Source organism: Sander lucioperca, chromosome 19 (assembly GCF_008315115.2).
Source record: "Sander lucioperca isolate FBNREF2018 chromosome 19, SLUC_FBN_1.2, whole genome shotgun sequence".
Classification (NCBI taxonomy): domain Eukaryota; kingdom Metazoa; phylum Chordata; class Actinopteri; order Perciformes; family Percidae; genus Sander; species Sander lucioperca.
In genome coordinates, this window is record NC_050191.1 from 7,778,403 (window position 1) to 7,803,208 (window position 24,806).

The window sequence follows — 24,806 nt, forward strand, 5'->3', positions numbered from 1 at the left end:
TCGCTCGTATTGCTATGCCACGAATTGTAGTGCCATAAAGTGTAAATGTGATCCCCCAGCGTAGAAAAGGTGAACACTGACATCAATGAAACAGCTCAGAGTTTAAAGATATATTGGATCTCTTGGGCTCATTGGGCCTCACAATCCATTATGGATTGCATCTTTTACTCGCTGAAACAAGCTAGGGAGAAACGAGGCTGCTACTTGTAATGACTATCAAAGAAGAAGCACTCATTTAGCATCACAGATGAGCTGGTCCTGCTCATTTTACTGCTTTTTAGGTTTAAAACATATGAAACCTTTTTTATTTTTTTATTTTGCAAAAGCAATGTGAAGAAATGTCATACATAAATCTCATTCCTCATATTTAAGACAAAAACAGACAAGACATGTAAAATAAAAATAAAAACAACACAATAAATGCACTCAGATAACACTGTTTTCATAGTCCCTAACATTAATGTAAAAATTCATCTATGAGATTGCCGTATCTTCAAAAAGTCGGAGGTTCTTTCTTTACTCTTACAATAAAGGCTGACACTTTTTTTTTGGACCATCACCTCCAAAGTATTTTGGGGTTGTGACGTGTTGTGCATCCTCGAAAATAAAACGTTATATTTCAGCTACAGTGCCTACGGAGACCCCGAGGAGACAGTAAGGGTGCTCCGATTGATCGGGAACCGATCGTTATCGGCCGATAAAGGCTTTAAATAGTTTGATCGGTGGTCTCCATAAAGGCCGATCAGATGACGCACTACTCATGAGAAAATTTTCTATACGCAGCTAAGTTACACACCAACCAGACGGCCGACCGTTGGCAGAAAAAGCAGTTGGACTGATCAGTCTCCCCGTGTTGGTCAAAAAAGTGCCTCGGAACCAGGGTGGGAAATTAGCCTTGTATCCTTGTAATGGATTGGACAGTTTTTGTCAAAGAATGCTGTTGCTAAGTAACAATGCACAATGCTTATAGGAATTGCGTTACGTTACGGCTAATGAATCCCTAACATTTCCGGATTTTCCTGCTTCATAATAAAAACATTCAAATACCAAAATAACGGAGGACTTTTATTGTGAAGAACTTACAGGAAATTAAAATGTTCACAGCCGGGGCTTTGACCACGCATAGTCGAGTAGCTAGTTTTCAGCGCTAGTCCGGGACGCCGTGTAACTAGCTAGCTAGCTAGCTGAGCTGAGGTACAGACGAAAGGAAAATTATCTGTTAATGTGGCAACATATCTCCGGTGTTAAGAGGCCCGCCGCGGAGTCAGCAGTAGCTATGGATGTACAAGCTGTTGAGGGCGAAGTAAAGAAAAAGAGAAGGTACTTTTCAAACAAGTGGCGCATTGACAAAACGTACAGCGAAAGACCGTACAAAACATTTCAGACCGTCCTGCCAACCTGTTTACATTTTAACGTCAATGTAGACTGTAACGATGTTTAAGTTGCTTGAAAGCTGCTGTCGTTTTATTCCTGTTGGCTCTCTGCTGCTCAGTTCTACCCCGCGACTGACGAGACACACACACACACACACACACACACACACACACACACACACACACACACACACACGGTGGATGCAGGAAAAACCGGAGATGAGACGTACAGGATGACCTAAATTGAGGACAGCTACACTTAATACATCCATGAGCTACACTCGTTATTGTAAAATCAATGATAAGTTAAAGTCCAATAAGTCCTTTATCAAACCGTATGAATGTGTGTCCCAGGCCAGGATAGGAAATTAACTTCCAATGTAAAGATCAACAAGCTACTGACACATAATAAATACATTATATTAATAAAATATGTATTAATAATAAAACATAATTAATAAAGCAATTCAAAATATGATAGTGCACTCTCTTTTATAAATTTGAATTCTGGAAAAAGTGGCTGGTAAAAAATTTAAGTGGCCCCACCCTGCTCAGAACACACTAAAGACACACTGAAGAACACACTGACAGTTTTTTTGTAATTTATTCCGAATAAGGTTTTAGCTATATGTTAAGCTCTAAGCTGTTTAAGGTGTGTTTCTAACAGAGGAAGTGGAATGTTGAACGTTTCCTGTCAATAAAAGTAAACCGTTGACAATTCACAATACATTATCTTCTGTTAATTTTAATACTTATGCATTGTTGTTAAGAATATTAAAATTAATATATGATAAATATATGACATGATAAATAGAAGGTTTCAAATAGACCCGGTGATCGGTGATCAGCATCGGTCGATACTGCTCACAGCAATCGGTGATCGGTGATCGGCCCCAAAAATCCTGATCGGAGCACCCTTAGGAGACAGCAAGAAGTATGATTGGTTGCAATCCTGAAGATTTTCATTAAAATAAAACCCAGTTTCTGATCCTTTTTATGGTCTGCATTCTTTCAGAAATAGCCATTCAAGGGCGCCTGGGTAGCTCACCTGGAAGAGCGTGCGCCCATACACAGAGGCTCAGTCCTCGCAGCAGCGGCCGCGGGTTTGGTTCCTGCCTGAGGCCCTTTGCTGTATGTCACAACCCCCTCACTTTTCCCTTTCAAGTCTAAACTGTCCTATCAAAAACAAAGTCCTAAAATGCCATAAAAATAATCCAAAAAAAAGCCATTCAATGTATTATATTCAGTAATAAACTTTCTATACAGTGATTTACATTGTAAGTGGCGTAGTCCGCCATTCTCATACTGAATTCAAACAGGGCAGGGCCTACACACGAGGAATTCAGAAGGAACGATGCATTTATGTAATCCAGCATTACCGTTTTTAATCATATTGTTATCAGCCTCACAGTCATTACAGAGCTGTATTAAAACCTATTATTGCTGCTAGTTTACATTTAAAGTGTTCAACTGTCAAATGTAGCTTTTATTGTGCAGAAGTCAAAGGAAACAATGTTTTCAGTTTAAATTTTTGCAAGGACGCAAAGAAACAAGAAGTGGTTCTAAAAGTGAGATAAATGGATGTCTTTGGTTTGAATAAAGGTTGATGTGGAGTCTTGACAAATACATATTTGAGAACTGTGTTTTAAAAATCAACAGAACACAGTGCGAGTGGGTTTATATTAGTTTGTTTTGGGTCCAAGACAAGCTTTGATTCAATCTTGTGGTTGTACAAAGGGTTATATTAACACCACAATTATACAAAACTAATCCCACACAGTAAAACCTAAATATATAGATGAATTGAAAAAAAGAAGAAAAAAAGGTTACACTTTAATTGAAGGTATCTACATAAAAGTGACATGACACTGTCATGAACGTGTCATAAACATTATATACAAGTCATAAACGTTTATGACATAACGGTCCGTGTACTTGGTGGCCAACGGATTTTCGTTTTGAAAGGAAAAAAAAAAACGAAAAACGGCCAGTTTCCCAATTACCATTAGTAAATAGGAAAACAAAAAACGGAAAACAACCCATTATTCGTTTTTTGTTTTGATATTAAAAAACGGAAAACGAAAAACAATCTCGTTATCCGAATTTCTTTGATGTATTTGTAGATGGAACTCGGAAATTAAAATGTGTGTATAAATCTTATTCCTTTGTCAGTACCCGATCCGTACCGCCTGTAAAATCCGTTCTGTGCACTGCCTGATCAGTTCTACGCTTGCGCGAACACCGGCAAACTTCACAGCTCTATGCACGCATTGGCGTAAGGATGTTTGGACATTCCCGGTTACCGGAAGAAAACATTTGACAGTGACAGTAGACCGTTATGATGGCAAAGATGAAGTTTACAAGGTGTTTGCTGGAGTTGCCTAAAGTATCTGTTAATGATATACGGAGCGTCGTCTGGCCATCCAGTACAACACCATGTAGCAAATTAAATAAAGGCTTCAAATTTTACGTTTCGTCATTTCTTTGCAACTTTGAAGGTAATTTGCTAACGCTAGATAGCCTGAGCTAGAAGCCTTCCTTTGGTGTTATAAGTCATGACTCCGTCCTGCTTCAGGTTAACCATGTTTTAAATAAAGTTTAAGCATTTGTATACCTCTCACTTCATGTGTTTGTACTTTTATGAACATATCAGGTAAAAACAGGGCTACAAATGAGATCTCTGTGAGAGACCAGCTAACTCCTAGCAAACTATTATGTAGCTCAATGCTGGACATTTCACCCCTAATTCCGGTCACTTTACTGTATTTGTATTTGTTTAGTATTTGGTTTAGAAGCCTTTATTGGTGATTTTTTACGGTACAAAGTCCTGCTACATACGTACATAGCTAGCTATATATGCTCCGCTATGTCGCGTTAGCATGCAGCTACAATAGTTAGCTATGAGTATGCTAACGTTAGATTGTAGTGGAACGAAGCAGCACTTTCTAACGTCAAAAATCGCAGACCAAACACTACACAATCGGACATGTTTCAGCAGGAATGTGACCCGGAATTGGGGAGAATTTAACAACATTGCCAGCTAAGATGACCGTTAGCATGTAGCTACTATAGTGTTTACTGCCGTTAGCATGTAGCTACTATAGTGGTATACAGCAGTGGTGGCTGGGAGAGCTGTCATCCCATCTTCAAAAGGACACTTATGTACGTTTACACTTCATCGCATTAATAATAGACAGTCTATGGTTACTAGTCAAGACGAAGTATTAGGTAAAAACATTAACGTAAACAACACAACAACGATGTCGCTACACGGTTTTGGATCAGTGACAAGTTTCGAATGTTTGTAGCTATGACTATTGTATAATAAAGATTTAATAAAAAAAGATTTAATAAAAAAGTTGTAATGTTTGGTCGTAAAGTGTTGACACATGTTACAGTCTATGGTTACAAATCGCACAGGGACATTGTTAGTTTTCTACTACGTAATTATGCGCATGCACAGAACAGATCTTACAGGCAGTACTGGCCAATAAATGCTATTGAAGGGCGGGTCTTGGCGTGGCGGGAGTAACTTCCGGGTCACAAAAAAAATACCAATGCAAAATTAAGGAATACAACTTATACACACGTATTTTAATTTCCGAGTTCCATCTACAAATACATCAAAGACAATCGGATAACGAGATTGTTTTTCGTTTTCCGTTTTTTAATATCAAAACAAAAAACGAATAATGGGTTGTTTTCCGTTTTTTGTTTTCCTATTTACTAATGGTAATTGGGAAACTGGCCGTTTTTCGTTTTTGTTTTTTTCCTTTCAAAACGAAAATCCGTTGGCCACCAAGTACACGGACCCATAACGCTTCTTTTAGTAAGTGTCATTCGGTTTTTGTCATGACAAGGTATGGTTATGGTTAGAGTTAGGGTTCATGTTTCATGACTGTGTCATGACAGTGTCATGTGTTCATGACAGTGTCATGTCACTCTTATGTAGATACCTTCAGGTAAAGTGTTACTGAAAAAAACATACAGAACATATAAGACTTCATGGACAAAAAAAGGATACAGCATTTACCTTTAAATGTATAATTTGTATTGTCCTGGTAATTTAGTGTACCTCTGCCTTTTTCATTAAAGTGTTAGAGCCTAAAGAAGCACACCACTAACTCTGCTAACATGTCAAAGTCTTGATTAAAAAAGGGAAGGAATTGAAACATTATTTCCGCTCTTGACAATGCTTTAGACAATCCACTGGTTTCTAATTTGTTCTAAAACAAGTGTCAGTGTAAGAAACCACTGAGGTGTTTCCTATCCTCTCTCTTAAGTAACAAGTGAGAGTCTAATCAAAGAGGTGCTCTGTGTTTTGACAGTGTAATGATACAGACACAAAGGCAATGGCTCTCGTAAAACTCCTGACTCCGTGAAAGCACTTTGTTTTTCATTATACCCTCTTCAATGCACTTTTCTACTCTCCTTTTCCTTAATTCCTTCCTCTAGTCTTTTCTCCTGCTCACTTCTCTCCTCTTTCCCTTCCCTTTCCTAGTTTGCTTTTCCTTTTTTGCTGCTTTCCCGTCTCTTCTTTTCTTTCACTTTTCTACCCTCTCCTTATTAGTCCGCTCTACCCTTTCCTCTTTGCCTTCCTCACTTCTCTCTCTTTTTTTTTAAAGAGCTTTATTGAATTTTTTTTACAGTAAAATAGAAGATTATAAATACAATACATGTTATATATTTAGATAAAACCTCATTTCTCTCTCCGTTTCTTTGGGTTAAGTTAAATTAAAAGAACACCATCTTAACAGTACCTAACCAACACCACACATAATTTAATTAAGACGAGCGACGTGGTAATTCACTGAGCCTCCGTGATATAGAAGTCTGTAATCAGAACTCTTTTGTTTGTATTTTAAAACTTTTTGTTGAACTTTTTTTGCTTTGCTAATCTGCTGCATTTTGAATCGCCCTTTAAAGGCAAAGCACATTTTCCTCCTCTAGTTCAGTGGTCGTTGCAATGTTTGGCAATTCATTTGTAATGAACGGTATTCATGACTGTGCGTGGACTGACTGCCTCATTTCAGAGAGGATCAATACTGTGTTAAGACATCACCACCTTTTGCCACTGGCTGACATAAAACCATGCAGACTGGAGCTGGTTATAAAAACATTTCCAGAGGCTTTTGACCTTGACGTGCAATCAGTTGTTTGCAAAGTTATGAAAAACCTCTACAAATGTATATTTCTGTTTGTGCCAAATTGCTACACTCTGGAAAGTTAGGGACTGAATTTGTTTTTTATTTAAGGGGCTCCTGGAGGAGCTTTGGGATCTTTAGTCAAAATAGACTTGACCCTCCCTTCGCCAGCAATACATTTTTCTATGACCCTCCAAAATTATTGGGAAAAGAGGCATGACCCTCCCCAACAATTAATTGATGCCCTGGTTTTACTGGTACTGGTTTGCGCTTGGCAAAGATGTACGATGTATGTAAGATAGACACTGTTTTTTTACAATCATGACATACATGAGTTAACCTCTGCTTTCTCATCTTACACATCACACTCCACCAAGATGGTGGCCATTTCAGTAGATTTACTCACTAATATTGTTGTGGAAACACAATAAGCATGGAAACTAAATGCAAACTTCCTGCATTACTTCAAATACTACGTTACTCCTCTAGTAAACTAGTATTCACATGAAATAAAACAATAAAACATTAAGACCATTCAACAAAGCACACTGGGTAATAACAACTTCAACACATGAACTGTGCAGTGGCAACCCTTTGATCATATTCATTAGCCAGTGATTCAATGAGCCGGTGTATCTAGTGTACAGAACAACAATATCAATATTGAGTATTGTATGAATGCAGTGTAACACTTATATTGTAATAGGCTGTGATACTTGGTACACAGATAAAACTGATACACTGACTTATTGTAAAACAGTAGGCTAGGCTCTGTCAAGAGTGTATGGCTGCAGCTTGGTGACCTCCTGTCGCATTCCTGGGCATGTCCAACAGTACATTCAGATGTTCAGAATACGAAATCGTGATGCATGATTGCATTTAATTGAATGCCGTTTAAACTCTTAAATTAACGATAGCCATACATAGCCTATAGTTGGCAGATTTGTGGATGTTAATGTTGTCTCCCTGATGTTAACGTTTGTTGTTTATTTGATGAAACCTACGATGACTTTACTTTAATTTTTTATATTAATGCTTTATTTGCAAATTCATAACAGTAAAAAAAGGACAATCTTAACATAAAAACATATGCCAAGTGCAAAAAACATAGCTCAACAATGAAGCCACCCACATAATTCTAAAATGAATACTCTTTTACATTTATAACATATGAGACCACAGAAGAGTAGGCTACAATAAAAAGGTTTTCATGCCTCCCATTAGAAGGGGATCTGATATCTAAAATTTAGATAAGAGGAGGTTAACCAATATTTTATTATAGGCTAAATCTTTTTAATCTTCTATACTTTCGAAAGCTGCATTCATGGTTATTTGACAACACAAATTAGGATTAATATAATATATTGGTTAACCTCCTCCTTTCTGAAATCATAAAACATTTAAAACTGCATCAGCATTTAACACTGACGTTTGTTTAAGCCATATTACATGAGAGGGTTCAATTCTGAGGTCCAAAAGGCTTAGCACTGAAGTGTAGGCCTCCTCAAGTGTAATAATTGTGATTATACAACAACGGTTACCAACATAATAAGTGATAATCAATCTGTATTCATATTGTGGAGCAATTCGCTCTTGAAATGCAAAAACAAAACAACAGACAGGATTTCTAGTCCCTCCCTGTTTAGTCAGCCAGACAATTTGAGCTATAGACCCTTTGCACGTGACGTCACGCTCCACTTGCGCGAATTATGAATGCCATGACGGACGGTGGAAGAGCTATGCTGTAGATGGACAGCAAGCTAAACGCGTACGTTTTCGTTCGTGTTTGTTGTTCTCACATTCACAATCTGCAGAGTTATCCTCACCAACACAAGCATGTGTATGTATTGCCTTTCTGTTTTAAATGAGTGATAAATAAAATAATCCTCAACCAGCTAGCTAGCTGCCGTGCTAACCAGCTGTTCCTGCTAACAGGTCCAACCCGATGATGACCCACATAACTAACATTGGTTATTCACTGACCTAGCTACATATCCAAAAAAGAAAACCGTTCCCTTGATCATTTAACTTAACACACATACAAAAAATATTGGTTATATTAAAGATGACATGGCACGAAAACTAGCTTCAAAAAGGCCAAAAAAACTAGTTAAATGCGGGTCTGCGGAGCTCCTACCCCGGCTAGCTGACGAGCTAGCTGCAGCTAGCTTTGGACTGCTTGCTAGCTGCTGCCCATCGCGTCGCAATATCCACCGGTCAAATCTAAACATAGGCTACACAGCGAACATAATCACAGATAAGAAGATGGCTAGATGTTACAATTATGTGTGGTTACTACTGGTCATAGACACTCTGTGATTTACTGCATGGATTAACGTGTGATAGATAATTAATGACTGCACTTCCCAGAGCTGGGATTGGTTCAGGCATCCATTAGATAGTTGCATTGGCACACCCAGTGAACAACGGTATGTGGGTAGCCACGACCAACCATGTCCTCTAAAAAAATGGGCTACGTGTTATATAAATCTTAAGTAAAGAATAGATGTTAATACAAAATAAACCCTAGATTGATGTACCTCCCCCGCCGTTAGCGTAGCATCGCGTACCTGTAACCCAGCCAGCTACAAAGAACTGGTAAGCATCCAGACTTTTAAAAGCTTTGAGATCAGCACCAGTATGGGGATACCCCGTTTACCACATAGTGGTACAGATTGTGTGGACTGAAGTCGGGCAGACTGTGATTTAATGAGGTCCGTGAAAACGGAGGGAGGAAGAATTAAGGGTCGGTATCCAATCCTGCTATCTCCAACTTCTCCAAATACTGCTCTTTGTGAGCACCTACCAGATGCCCTACCTTGACCGATAACGGCACGACAACTTGTTGTTCAATAGAAGAAGCCATAAAGCCATAAATACAGTTTATTTAGTGTTATGTATTTCAAACTGATTGAAACTATGAAACTTTCCGCTTGTCTACTACACTGTTTAGCTTGTTATTGCCGGTGATTTTGCCGTCCATCATGGCGTCGTCACGTGGTCGTGGTCATGTGATCATGGTCACGTGTTTGCAAAGGGTCTAGCTTTGTAAAGACCGTGGGATCTGCCCGCACATATAAACACATAACTGCTCTGCTAGCTCCATCGTGCTGTAACTAAGACATCTGCTGAAAAAATAATTGTATTCATTAGCATGATTGCCATACTGTTTAGTTCAAAAACATCCATACACCAAAGTACGAAAACATAGCGGACCAGACGCAAGCTTTTATTTTGAAAAGTCGAAGCTCAAGAAGAACCAGCCGGGAGGGCATGAGACAGGAGGTCTCCAGGCTGCAGCCATACCCGACTTGTGATTTTTGTTGGGTCAGACCCATTTGCTAGCAATGAGGGGCCGAGACTGAGAGCTACATGGAAAAATATGCACCAAACAAGCCACTTTGAAGTTTTCATGAATACAAAAGTTGGGTGAATATGTATGAACTTTGTGAGCTAATCAGCCAAAAAGGTCATTTTAGAATGAAATACCATACTTATAATACTCGGGTTGGCTTTTTGTTTAGGACATACAGCTTCTTAGCAAGAATGCTTCATATTTAGCGATAAAGACTCATTTTAAAACATGTCAGCTAAAAACATTAAAAAGTCAGCTGGAAACAGTGTTTCCTTAAGGCCCAGACACACAGACCAGACGGCCAACCCTCGGCAGCAAAGGCAGTTGGACTGATCAGTCTCCCCAAATTGGTCAAAAAAAATGCCTCAGAACACACCAAAGCGACGAGACGTAATACGTCTCCATAACAGCAGGCGACGCTAATCTGTATTGTCGCCCAAAAATTAAAACCGGCAGGTGATTGAACGAACGAGTCACGTAGGTCTGGTTTCTCCGGAAATTCAAAGACAGACTGTCATGGTGGCTTGTTCAGAATACGATCTCATATTGTACTAAAATAGTTCACCGAAACGTGTTTCTGAAAACATTTTAAGCGAGAAATAGGCCATGCAGTTGCTGAATCTGTCTTCATTTCAGATCGACAAAGGTCAGTTTAAAAGATTTTCGTCAGATTTTGAGAGACTCTAGTCACGCTCATTCTGCTCCCCGTTTCCGGGTTAGCACTCTACCAATCAGATGGGTCATTTGAGTCTGACTGCCGGCAGTGCCCGCCCCACCGATTATACATGTCAAATCGGCCAAAATGAAGGCCGACGGCCCCTCGGACGGACGACGGCACGGAACACACCGAACAGACTCGAGTCACTGAGCTCGCCAGACTGTCCGACGGACAATTATCGGCTCGGTGTGTAGTCACCTTAAACCAACTCACGGCGCTAAGGTTAGCTGAGTTAGCAAGCTAGCTACATCAGATTAAATGTGCCAACAACAGCTGGCATTTCATCCATCCGAAAAGCCGACTATGAATATCCAGTGGTATTCTGCCACTGTTAGCATTTAAACTGCATATTTTCTGTGCATGAACAGAAAGCTTGACAGTTGCATTTCAGTTAAGTTATTCAGTCTGGTTTTAGGTAGGCAGCCATGGTGAATTAGTTTCTTTACTTACTGCTGTTTGGTTAGTAATTCAGTAATTGACATTCTAATCCTGATGTCTGATAATGGTGTTTTGGAGGCCTGGTGTCTTGGGAATGTGGCCGTCTCACCTCATTTTGTTGATAAAGCATCAGTGTCTCAGTTCACCAGTCCATAAAGCGCCAGTGTCGTGCTAATTGGTTGATAATTCACCAGCGACTCACCTCGTTTGTTGAGAGAACCGAGTCTTCATCCAGACTGAGAATGGCATCAGTGAGGATGACGTCATGGGGGGAAAAACGACTGCTCATCATCTGGAGACACAGAAAGAGAAAACTGACATTATTAACAATAGTTTAGTGATATGCAACACAAAGATCATGTGGCAATTAGTCTATATCCACGACGTTCCACTTCCGAGATTGCTCCGGTGCCGCTGGAAATTCCGCCGGATCACGCTCTTTTCGCCCGGATGTCCGTTACCTTCTGCTTTCTTTATGTTGGAATTCTAAACTGGATTTCTGAGGACTATGGTTAACTGCTCCTCAGATCTCTGCAGGGTAAATCCAGACAGCTAGCTAGACTATCTGTCCAATCTGAGTTTTCTGCAGTGTTGGGCAAGTTATTTTTAAAAAGTAATTAGTTACAGTTACTAGTTACTTCTTCCAAAAAGTAACTAAATTAGTTATTCAGTTACAAATTATGAAAGTAACTAGTTACTTCAGAAAGTAACTATTGCGTTACTTTCAAGTACATTTTTAAATGCTCAAATGTGACCCCACCTCCACCTATCCCTCTTTAACAGAACTTAAAAGACATGTGCATGTTCAATTATTCATGATAAATCTGAATATTATAATGAAATGGACACTTAATACAATACATTATTATCAGAAACAATGTACACAAATCTAAACTATTGTAATGTTGCTGTGGGACAAAGTCTAGACTAGCCTCCAATCAAATGCCATGTATGTTTATAAAGTGGATCGATACAAATAACACAACACCTCAACAGACCACAACTAGGCAAAATTAAATTATGCTTGTTAAGCACTATACCAAAAATAAAAAACAAATATATACACTCTTTGTAGTGCAAATAACGTAAGTGGCCTGATGTTTATACTTGTGCGCTGGTGTGTGCGTTGAGCCGGCGTGTGTGTGTGTGTGTGTGTGTGTGTGTGTGGGGAGTAGGTGATAGAGCGAGAGAGAAGTGAGAGAGTGACGGCGATTAGCTTTGGAGTGAGTACCGACTCTAAAGTCATAGTGAGAGAAACAAAGTGTCTCCCCTGTTCTTTCTGACCACGGTGGGAAATCTGTAGCAGGAAAAGTTAACCCTCTCCTTGATTTCATAACGCCATACCTGTCTCTCTCTCGTTGACTGACTCGCTTGTGTTGTACTTGTGTGTCCGACTATGTGTGCTTTCGAACACCCGCCCAACTCTACCTCTGATTGGCTTACTATGACATTTTACTTAACCTCAGCCAATTGTCAGCATTTATGCACTTACGTCGTGCACTGCCCACTAACCAAGGAACAACAGTTAAAAAAAAGGCCTTTGCCTCTCGGCTCAGACTCAGAGATCTAGTTGGTCTGATGAAAAAAACAGCTACAAATATAGTAACGCGCCGCATTTTTTGGCAGTAACGGTAACGGCGTTATTAAGATGGGAAGAGTAATCAATTAGATTACTCGTTACTGAAAAAAGTAACGCCGTTAGTAACGCCGTTATTTATAACGCTGTTATTCCCATCACTGGTTTTCTGGTGTACGACTAAAACAACTTTTGAACGTACACATGTTCCACCAAAACAAGTTCCTTCCCGAGGCTATTTTGGAGCGACACCGTGGCTCTGTTGGGCGCTTAGTGTCGCCCATGACGATTGTGATTGATTTAAAGACATGCAAATAAACCAGAGCACGTTTTTCTCTCATCCCAGAGTGCTGTGTGGACTAGTCAGACCCTCCTTCGTAGAGCTGCGGGGGAAGGTCTGGCAAAGCGAGACTATGTGGCAATAATCACCAATGGTAACTGGCCTGTAGCCAGTACTTGTTGAGGTGTCATATAAATGATGTCTTAAAAAATGTTTTGGGTATTTTATGCATTTATTAGATAGCAATAGAGGAGTGATGACAGGAAACAAGTGGGAGAGAGATTGTAGGTCTGGCCGGATTTTAACCTAATATCTATCATTTTCTATGTCAGGAAATATGTTTATAAGCATTTTAAAGTTATACAATTGGTATAGAGGTATGAAAAATCAAGGCAAAATAAACAGCCAATGAGAAAATGTATTTGTCTTACACCCTGCTGTATTTCTATCAATGAGCTGACTTTATAGGTTTTGTGTGAGTCTTCAATTCACAGCCTAACAGAAAGTATAGTAGACCTTGATCCACTGGCCTAAAAGAAGTTGCTGCTGCTGCTGCTGATAATGTTATTGACTTGTAATTAAAGTGAGAATTATTGAACTGTTGAGTAGAAAAGGAAAAAAGACACAGATCTTGACTTATTGAGGGGAAAAAAAGTTCAACTGAGGTTTCAAACAACCATCATCGGCGGACTCATTATCACACCACCAGATTACTAACTGCAGCGTCGCTCTCATATGCTGTTTAAAGTTTGTGATCACTCTGATCATTGTTTATTTATTGAACTGCATTGGAAATATGTCATCATATCTTTTCTCTGGGCTGTATGTGGGGCAGTCTAGTTGAACACAAGGGTAATGTGAGCGTACCTTTAGTCCAATTGATGAGCAATGGTTTGAGAGGTCAAATTTCAGTGGGTGGAGCCTAAAAATATAAATGTATGTATTTATGTAATCAAATAAGGACAGTAAATGTACAGCGGCTATTATTTCTGGGGACCATCTTTGTGTCCAGGAGACGCTGCTTGATTAGCGGCTGAAAATACGTATTCACTAACAACCTTAGGGTTGGTTTTGGACTTCAAAAATGTTGAAGGTTTTACTATACAACCTGCTGAATGTCACCTGGATAATTTCCTGTCATTAACCCTCTGAAGTCTAAGGGCATTTTTACATATCTTCTCAAATTTACCTTTTTAGGGTATTTGCATCTAACTGATCCCCATGTGATTCGTATCAAAATGTTCAGAACAAACTCAGTTTTCCGTATAGTGATGCCCACACTTTTTTTAGAGCAATGTATGAAGAGATCATTTGGCTCTAAAGCTGAAACGTTGATGTTGGCTTTTTGAAAGTCCTCAAATTTCTTTTAAAATACAAACCTTAACTTATGATGTGTTGTATGAATTGTTTCTGTGCTTGAAATGAGTTTACCAAAGTCTTAGGTTATATATGATTAAAATAGTAAATAAATGTCTGAAATGAATATTGTAATACCGCTTTTTGAGTAGGAGTGTTGTCAAACATCGTTTGGACGCGCCAGTGTGTCTTTCGTTCTCAGAGGGTTAAAACAGAACTGTCAATGTAAAAGTCAACAATGTTAACGTAAGACCGTGATAAAACATGAGAGGCACAAATGGAGGCCAGCCAAGCCTAATGTTTCATGGTCAGTTCTCTAGTATTGCTAAGTTAAACTTGGAAGGTCAGCTAAACCACACAACTTGCAGTACATTATGCACTTCAATGTTAAGATTATATATTTTTCTTTACATGGTAGCTCAGTTTATGAAATCTTCAATGTGTTGGCTCCTTTGCTTCACCTGTAACCCAAGCAGTATAATTATCTCTGCCTAAGGTTGGAGTAAAAACTTCTGTAAATGTAATTATATATTTTCTCTCTGCTTTTATCTTGTGAATTGTAATTGAAATGGACCTCCATGTTAACTACTGTCACCCAGAGGTAATGTTAAGGGGCTTATTTTGCAAAGTAAGACCTCAATTATCTGCACGTTTAATGTCTACTTCCATCTCAGCTTAATGAGCCGATGGATGCTGACTGAACAAATTCATTGAGAAATTAAACGCAACATCAAACGAATTTCAACACAAATCCCCTAAATTATGTGAGAGTGCCACATAAAAAAACTGCTTTAAATCACTGCTTAAAGTGAGATCTCTTGGCAGAAAAAGTATTTTCTTTGGATGGATGCCCTATAATCAGCAGGCAGGTAATCAGTTCAGTCAGGATGGTGTTCATAGTAGTGTAACAGTCTCTCTGCTTTCTTGTGAAAACCACCATCACAGTGTAATTGTCTGAAGTAAATTAGCCACTTGCCTGATAATCAACTGCATTCATCTTGGACTAATGGTTTGAATGTAATCAATTCTTGATATCAAAGATTTGCATGAGTAAGAAGAAACATAATGCACAATGCACACACATTGTCATGGACCAGTTTACATTATAACCTCACTACATTTCCAAGCATCCCTCAGGTCAACTTGCTTTAAAACTGGATTAAACCTAATCTAAATCCAAAACTTCTCATCCATGTTGACCTAAAAGTTGAGCTTGTCGAGTCATTCTGGACCTTGGAAATAGAAGTTGACAAAACAGTCAAAATCTTAATTAGCTGACGAGGACAAAGATTACAGATTTACATCATCATGGTGCCCAGAGGATGAATCCTAATGACTTTGGTGATCTCCTGACTTTTCCTTTAGTGCCACCGGCAGGCCAAAGCTTTCACTTATTTAAAGAAATATCTCAATAGAATTTGGCACGGACATTCATGGTTCTCCACAGGATGAATTGTAATAACTTTGGTGATCCCCTGCCATCATCGGGTCAACATTCTAATTTGTCCAATACTTTAGTTAAAGTGACTTTATTTAACTTTTAAATGTTTCTGAAACTGTGTAATGTTCCATCTGAAAATCATAAATGACCTGTAACAGCAAACGAGACTAACCGTGAACTAATGCTATTTTTATATAGTTGTCATTGTCTTTGTCAGGGACACCACTTTGACATGTGGAGGAGGACAGGAGGAGCTCGGGATTGAACCTCCAACCCTGCAATTAGTGGACAAACTGCTCTACTTGCTGTGGCAAGCCAGTACAACATTTGCCTCTGGGTTCAATAGAGTTATACAGTTGTGTCCCATGATGGACTAACCGATGCATTAGATGCTTTTCCACTCTGACAAGAACATAAAAAATGGTCAAATAGAAAGATGTTCATCTAAAGTTGCAGTCCAGTAAACATCAGTTTTGGCACAGGCCATTTAAAACCCTTACTCCCCCCCCCACCCCACACGCACGCACGCACACACACACACCCATCTCTCCCTCTGGCAGGTGTCAATGCTTCTCTGCCTCAGGACAGAGATTAGATCCTTCTGAGATCACTGGCAGTTCAATGGTCTGAACCTTATCTTTGTGGCTCTCCTTCCACCCATTTCCCCTCTTTATATTTGCCATGAATCCTGCTACTTCAAGGGGAGTCTTTGGAGATATCCAGTCTGTCTTTAAGTAGCGGATATATCCAGTTGTCAGTAAATTACAGCTAAAAGTCAAAGATCACATATTTATCTGTAACACCATTATAAACTATGGACAGCTATCTCATTTTTAGATTTCTGATGTTTGATACTAATCTTGTGCTTAATTTGTCTATTTTAGTCATATCCTGAAATAATCTGGAAAAAATATACTTTTGGTAATGATGCCTGGTTTAAAATATGTGAACACACTAAGTCTGTGTAGGTAAAAGGACTTTAAAAAAAGTTATATACTGATCAGGTAACATCACGCACAGCTGGTTCTCAGAAGTGTTACTGTATTGTTAGTCAATTAATTCATAATCAATATTGTTGCCTTTTGAAATAGGTTCAATATATTACCTAGTTTCTTGGGCAGTCTTGATTAATATAGAGTACTGTAAGGTGACATGTGTTAGAGCTCACATGGACTTAAGCTGCGATAACCAACATTTCATTTTGGTTGTTGATAAAATACTCATTTTGACAATGACTGGATAAAGCCTAAAGACAGTATTTACAGCCTAAGAAATAATAAACTAAATTATATTTTGAGGTCAACACAAGACGATCACTTCCACTCTTATTCCGCTGCTCTGACCCTCCATTCAATCACGTTTCAACATTAGGTCCCACTTGACCTCTGAACTCTCCACTTTTATGCTCCTTTGGTATAATTGAAATGCATACCTAAGAAGTCAGGATCAATGTTAACGATTAACTTATCAATATTAAATCCAGGGTGTGGGGGCAACACATGCAATATTGCCAGGTGATTGATGAAGGAGAGATATAGTCAACATATTAACAGCGATAGTGGGAAGTCCTTTGGTAATATTGATGTGTGCTCATAAATGCTAAGCAAGCAGGACCTCACTGATAGCAAGGCCAAGCTATGAGCGACTTGATTCATCTGATCCAGTTCTTCCTGTGTGCTTAAACAGTTGGTAAATAATTTATTAACTTTACATATGATTCTGACTCATTAAGGGAGCTTAGGGTCGAACCAGAATCCCAGTGTAAACTTCGATTGTATGTTCTGTACATATATTGACAGCAAACAAGAAAGAAAGGGAAGAAACAGAAGCACATTACAGGGTCAGGATTGTCATGGATTTCTATAGCGCATAATGTATCTTTTAAAGCGAATAAATACATTGGAAAACATGTATTAATCACGTGGAGGGAAGTCTCTGAAATTGTCTTTCACCTGACACGTGCACCCATTTCTAATGCCTACTTGGAAAAATTGCAGCAAAGAAATTCCTGACATATGGGTAGGTTATGCCACAAAAACGTAGTACAAGAGTATGATAGTAGTAACAATAATGTAACAAAATAATTTAATATGTATACTTAGTAAAATGAATGACACTAGTATGTAATACAGCAATTTATTATGTATAGGTTGAACCTGTAAAATGCAGGCTTCTAAAACACTGATGAGAAATGATAATATCTGCTATCAGAAATGTTTTAATTTTGTGATCGACCAGGACTATGTTACTTGGAGTATGGGGAGACAATGTGAGTCTTACTAAAAATGTATTAGATTGTTCTTAGTCTCGCTTTGCCAGACCTTCCTTCACAGCGCTGCGGAGGAGGGTGTGGCGAGTCCACACAGCATTCCGGGATGCTCTGGTTTATTGGCATTTCTTTAAACCAATCACAATCGTCATGGGTGGAGCTAAGTGCCGGTGCCTCTGCAAAATAGCCTCGACAAGGAACTTTTTTTAGTGGAACGTGTACGTTCAAAGGTTGTTTGTTTGTTGTATTGCTTTTTTCGTTTTTGTTGAGTAATTTTATCAATTTTATTTTTTTTGTTTGCATTATGGACTCTGAATTCCTCTCCTGCACTAAAATTGCTATTTTTTCTATTATATATATTTTATATCTTCTTTGTGCAAATAAATTAAACTAAACTAGCTATACAAATGATGACTGCCCTCTCTCAGAAGCAAATGTGGATGTAGTATGGGTGGATAATTATGTTTGATACTGGAGACTGATTTTTGCTTCCCACCTCCTACCAACTGTCCTTAAGTCTATTTTTTATATACCGTGAAAGACGAGCAACCTATTTCCTCGTTTAGGTATGAGGACCTGTAGCATACTAATACAATACATTGAAAAGTATTTGAAGCATTGAAGCAAACAGAGGTACAGGAAAGAGAGAGAGAGGAAGTAAATGCTTGCTGATGAAGTGCATCCCACAGCATTACTAGATACTAGATACACTCATAACCAACAGCCAATTACTCTGCTGCACTCTGTTGAGGCAAATTGCAAACTTTCTCTGTGCGTGTGTATGTGTGTGTCTGTGTCGTTATTATAGTGGGAACAAACCCAGCAACTGCTCAGTAGGAAATACACTGAAGAGCATCTGTCTGGGCTGCATGGCAATATTCAACATGACTAATTATAGGACCATAGATGCTGGTGGGTGTCAACACATACACATGCATATTGCATCTGAGACGCATTTTATTGTCACCAGTGGAAACACTGTTTTTGTGTTTCAAGGGGGACACATTTACATGAAAATAAAACGAAGCAATTACACCACAAAGCATCAGGATTACAGAGAGAGAGAGAGAGAGAGAGAGAGAGAGAGAGAGAGAGAGAGAGAGGCTGGCATGTGTGTGCCGCAGGAAATTCCGCAGGATGCATGTCTTTTTTCGCCGATGTCTGTTTCCTTCCGCTTTCTTTGTGTTGGAATTTTGAACTCCGGTGGATTTCTGAGGACTATGGTTAACTGCTCCTCAGATCTCTGCAGGGTAAATTCAGACAGCTAGCTAGACTATCTGTCCAATCTGAGGTTTCTCTTGCATAACTAAAACAACTTTTGAATGTACACGTTCCACCAAAACAAGTTCCTTCCCGAGGCTATTTTGCAGCGGCTCCGTGCGGTGCTTACCGCCGCCCAAGAAGATTGTGATTGGTTTAAAGAAATGCCAATAAACCAGAACACGTTTTTCTCCCACCCCAGAATGCTATGTGGACTCACCAGACCCTCCTCCGCAGCGCTGTGGAGGAAGGTCTGGCAAAGCGAGACAACAGTACAATTAACACTAGAGAGAACATTATCCAATACACTGTGCAATACATCTACTGTATATCTCTATTTACCTCCCTCTGTGCTCCAGCAGAATTGTCTCGATATAGCCGTTAACATAGAGAAGTATACAATATTTACATTGTATTCCATTAAAGGACTCAATATTTGCTTTTTTATTATCAGATGTGGAATGTAAGTTTATTCAAGAACTGAACTTAAGTAAAATTTTGAGGTATTTCAAATCTATTCTACCCACTACACTAGATTTCAGAGTGAAATATTGTACTTTTTATTTTTGCAGGAACAAAAAATGACCAAAAGAAAAAAAAATTATGTTGACTTTTGAATTGACTTCGTCTTGGTCTATGTGTTATGTCACTTGTCTGGAGCCACGCCTGCGTAGGTGGTCAGCAGCGTTCAGAAAACGGGATAAGAATAATAACAATACATCCGGCTATCTGTTTACACAAGAATGGGCATGCTGAAAACCCCAAGATTCTGCAGGTATTTTTTCATTTCATTTCCATCTTTTAGAACCTCTCTTCTGCATGTTTTCATCCTGCCTCTTTGTAGTGTCCTAAAATTCAGGTTTTGTGGTATCTATAAAGCAGCTAAAAGCCAAAGAGTCTGTGCTTTCATCTCTGGTGTAGAGTGACAACAAACTCTGGCCAAAGTACCTTTGAGCAAAAGCGGTTTTATAAAGGCGAGATAAATATCTTCACTGCTATGCAACAAAGTATCTTTTAATGCATAATGGATGCAAGAAGCCAGCAGCTGTTACCTTGGTCTGTCCTTCAATGACAGTGAGAGGCACGCTGGTGGAGGGCCACTTGTTCCTAGGAGGTAAAGGCTTGTCGCAGTTCCATAAAACCACAATCTGTATGGGAAAAGCGCATAGAGTTGGTTAATATTATATAACCATCAACATCATTATATACATGATTTTCTGAAATAAAGGTTTCTGAAATAGCTGATATAAAAGTAAAGAATAAAGTTACAGTAGAATCTATCTCAGGATGCATTATTTCATCTTTAAAGCTATAGTTTGTAGTTTCTGTCTCCGCCATGAGGAATTCTAAGTAATGACTTGAAAACTTTGCGCGTCCACATGATACAAGCCTTCCGTGATCGCACACCCCCCCACCCCTCCTCCACGCAGTTGCTTGTTGCCAAGGAGGACAGGGAGGATTGAAAAAAACATGATGGACTCTTCAGAAGAGGTCATTATCTTCACTCGAGTTTCTGCGTGCGAAAGTCGCCGGTCGACAGAATCTTCTGACCACAGCCATACTGAGAAATACAGAGAGAGTTGTGTGGAGCTGATAGTCTTAATTAGCTTTGTATCAACTCATTTGACAACGGCTTGAATGTTAACGGACGCTTATTAATATCAAAAAGTTACGCACTAAAGCTTTAAGAAACATCAGGCTTCAAGCCAGTTTTCTTCTCCACACACAAATGTATTGAAGAGTACCTAATTTTCAGAGGAAGTACACAGATACAAAAGATCTTCATTTTAGCTGTCTTACTGAAATTATAGCATTTAGTCAAATTATCATTAAGTCATGCTAACAAAACAAGTACATTGTTTATCAATCTGTTGTTATACAGGATATTTATAGGTATATATGTCCTTTATTTAAAGGTAGTCTTTATCACACATACAGTATTTCAATAAAGCTCATTGTTGTATGAGCAGTCCCTCTGCCTATACAAGTTTTCTTTAGCGCTTATTGGTATGTCTTTTTCTGGCACAACTCTCTTATGCAATCATTTTGTGATAGATTGTAAAGGCACGTTAGTTAGCATCTTAGGTAGTATGGCACTCATTTATTATCGTTTATCTGTGTTTTTGCCCCCAACGGCTCCTTCCAGGCAGCGCTGCCTGGAAGGCACTAGGATTAGGCACTGGTTATGGTTAGGGTTAGGGTTAAGGTTAAGGTTAGAGTTAGGTGCCTTGGAGGCAGCGGTCGCAGCGCTGCCTGGAAGGAGCCGTTGGGGGCAAAAAACACCATCAAGCTTTATTATCACGTACAGAGGTCAAGCAATTATGTGTATTAAAAAAGCACAATATTAGAAGTATTGCATAGTCCTGTATAAAGGGCACTGTGAAGAAAAAAAAGTCTAGAATTAGCAGAATAAAGAATTATTAAGGATAAAGTCAAAATTATTTGAGAAATGTTTTGACAATATAACTGCAATTTTATGAGAAAACGAGGGAAAAGTCACATTATGAGAATAATGAGTTAAAGGTTACTTTGAGGATTACATATATGCATGTTGACGTTTTTCCTGACTTTCTTGCCATACTGTACAGTTAGTATTTTTCCTTACAAAAGCCGTTACCTCTGACCGGTATATAGCTATATTGTTCTGGTGTCTGCACACTCCATCATCTCCACAACCCCTCTCGCTTGGCATTTCATTTCATTATCAGATACCAAATAATGTGCTTATTAGTGAATATTCAGGTCATCCACATCCCTCACAGTACTGTAAAAGATGACAGACCGCTCTCAGCTTTCAAGTATGATGACACCTCACAATATTGTGAGACTTTTTTTCTTGAAATCACAGATTCATTTTCCACAGTAACACCCTGTTGTATTTTAGGAATGGCTGTATTCCCCTCATTAAATGTTACAACCTGAAGATAGAAGGCGACGAAGAAAAAGAAAGACAAAAAGGAGGAGGATGAATAGGAGAAGCAGGGTGGTAAAGAGGTGCTAACTAAAACATGAGACATTTACAGGAGATACACTTCTCTCTTGATATCATGTATACGATGCTTTGTGTTTGACAGGTCATATTTAATACAGCATTTCATTATTTCCCTTCGCTGAACCAGCGCCAAATCACAGTGGGATGTAGAAACACTTCCCACCTGTGCACAGAACTTGGACTTGGCTACAGCGATGATGAGCTTCACCACGGGGGAAATCTGGGACTGCAGAGGAGTAACCGTATGGATCACAGCTGTGAACTGCTGCGACGGGCTCTTCCCTGGACACACACACGCACGCACGCACGCACGCACGCACGCACGCACGCACGCACGCACACACACACACACACGCACGCACGCACGCACGCACGCACGCACGCACGCACGCACGCACACACACACACACACACACACACACACACAGAAACAGTTGCCATGGGTAAACTGTACTTAGGCTTTTAACAGATTTGTGCATAATATGTAGCTCTCCGTAAAGCTCCATAAAAGGTTAACGGGACACAGAGTGCTCTGTGCTGTCCCCGTCATCAATCTTTCTGACAGGATATATACCCCCGCTTCCAATGACTGAGCATGAGTAAACACGTCTAAACCAAGAGTTTGCTTTGAGTGTCTCATTTAGTGAATTCCGAATCATGCTGATTTGTTCCTATAACGAGCAATTGCATTTTCTACAACCTCACAATAAAACAGCTTGTTAGTTACTTTCTTGCATTTTATTGTAGAAAACAAATGAACCAAACAGTACAAAAAGAGAAATTATGAAGCGGAACCAAACTTTAAATTACTGCCCTCGATAAATGATCCCAACCATACGGTACAGTGGCTAAATGGAGCTGAGGAAATTGATTCCCCCTGTGGCAGCCTGTGCCAAAGAAATGTATCAATATTATAAAATCATTGGCTTCTACGATTGGATTTTATTTTCTGAATACATAGGCGTAGTTTACAGGGGGGATAGAGGGGTTACAACCCCCCCAATAATCAAAACTGGCCAGTGCAATCCCCAATGTTGAACCCAAAGTTACGCCCTTGTCTGAATACATTTTCTGTTCTATAATAAATGAATCCATTCAGGTACTGCTGTATCTTTGAATAGAAGAGCATATAAAGCCATGTCACATGATGTATTTACATGCACACAAATAGTGATTATCAGATTAAGGTGACACACTTGTTTTGATTCTGTAAACAGCGCTAAGTTCATGCATGAATAATGTGATTAGCACACAATCTTTGAATTTCCATGAAAGAAAAGATCACGTAAAAAGTAGCACATCTAGCACTATTTTTGTTGCAAGCGTAGTAAGTGCTGATGGTGATTATTAATCGGATTATCAAACAAATCATGTGAATATAGGTTATTGGGGATATCCTGAAGCTTTAATTCTACTATTTCTCTTTTTTTTTTCATGATAATCAGCTTATAACACGCATGTACATTTTGAGATTACTTTTTGCATTACACAAAATGCACGCAGAGCCTCCAACATATAAGAGGAAAGGGATGTGTAAAATTCCACTGAAACAGTAATTGATGGGACTTATGGGAAAACTGTACACCTGTAGACATGTTTTCTAAATCTTCTTAGTTATTGTAAATATCGTCAGCTATCTAAAAATCATTTTAAAATGATTACATGATGTAAATTACATCTTTAATAGTAATAATGTAATATAATACTAATGTAATAGTATTAATAGATGCTTTGACAACTTGGGGGCAGCCCAACAAGCTGTAAACAACACTGACATACTGTATTGTCACCATAAAAGGTTAATATGGCTAACAGACACCTATTTTCACATCCACAGAGCAACATACAGTAAGCATTCATTTGGAGGCATGTTTGTGACCATCTGATAAATCTAACTCCAATATTAATGCTCCTTTTGACTTTGTTTTGGGTCTCCACCAACGCCTAAGGGAAATACCTGGCTATTTAACTGTTTAATGCTCCACTGTGTTACTGTAGCTAGTTGCTAACTTTGTCTTTTTTGCTGACAAGAGCTGCTGCTTCAAAACTGGTGAGAGTGAACCAAATCAGTAAAGTTGTCAGTTGTAAAACCAAAACGAGATGCTAAAACACTGTAGAGCTGAGGGGAGCTGCAGTATCTGTGAATGTCACTACAAACAATCCCTTTCACATTACAGATAGTCATTTGAACCATTGTTGATTTAAGAATATTGATTAATGTAGCTTTAAAGAACAAAAACGTTAGATGCTCAGAATATATAAAGATACTGTAGATACAAAAACGTACTATTCACAACAACTAAAGAAGGGGAGGATTTCAGGCAAATGGAATGTCAAGTGTTCGGTGGGTAAGGGAGTAGGGGAATACACACATCCTCATGGATAAGTGGAGCCAGAGTGCTCTTTAGTGTTGCTCTATCCATCTCTCTGACACCGGGCCCGTTGACCAGCCATCTCAGGTGGACTTAGTGTATTTATGGAAGCATGAGGTCTGCCCTTGTGGGGGTCACAGAAACAGGCGCAGTCCTTCTGTTTCAGCTGCATTTCCTTGGAAAGAGCAGTGCCACCTTTGTTTTTTTATCAAATTACATAAGTCTATTTCAT

General features: G+C 39.0%; 1 protein-coding gene across 1 annotated transcript in view; it reads right to left on the bottom strand.

Moving 5' to 3' along the window:
* The window catches only part of LOC116066120 (exostosin-1), a 269,823-nt gene that overhangs the window by 12,867 nt on the left and 232,150 nt on the right, over positions 1-24,806 (bottom strand). Inside the window, exons 7-9 of the mRNA XM_031321959.2 lie at positions 22,366-22,484; positions 20,263-20,358; positions 11,231-11,320 (exon numbers count right to left, since the gene is read on the bottom strand). Coding sequence (XP_031177819.1) covers positions 11,231-11,320; positions 20,263-20,358; positions 22,366-22,484 — 305 coding nt within the window. The remainder of the gene's footprint in view (positions 1-11,230; positions 11,321-20,262; positions 20,359-22,365; positions 22,485-24,806) is intronic.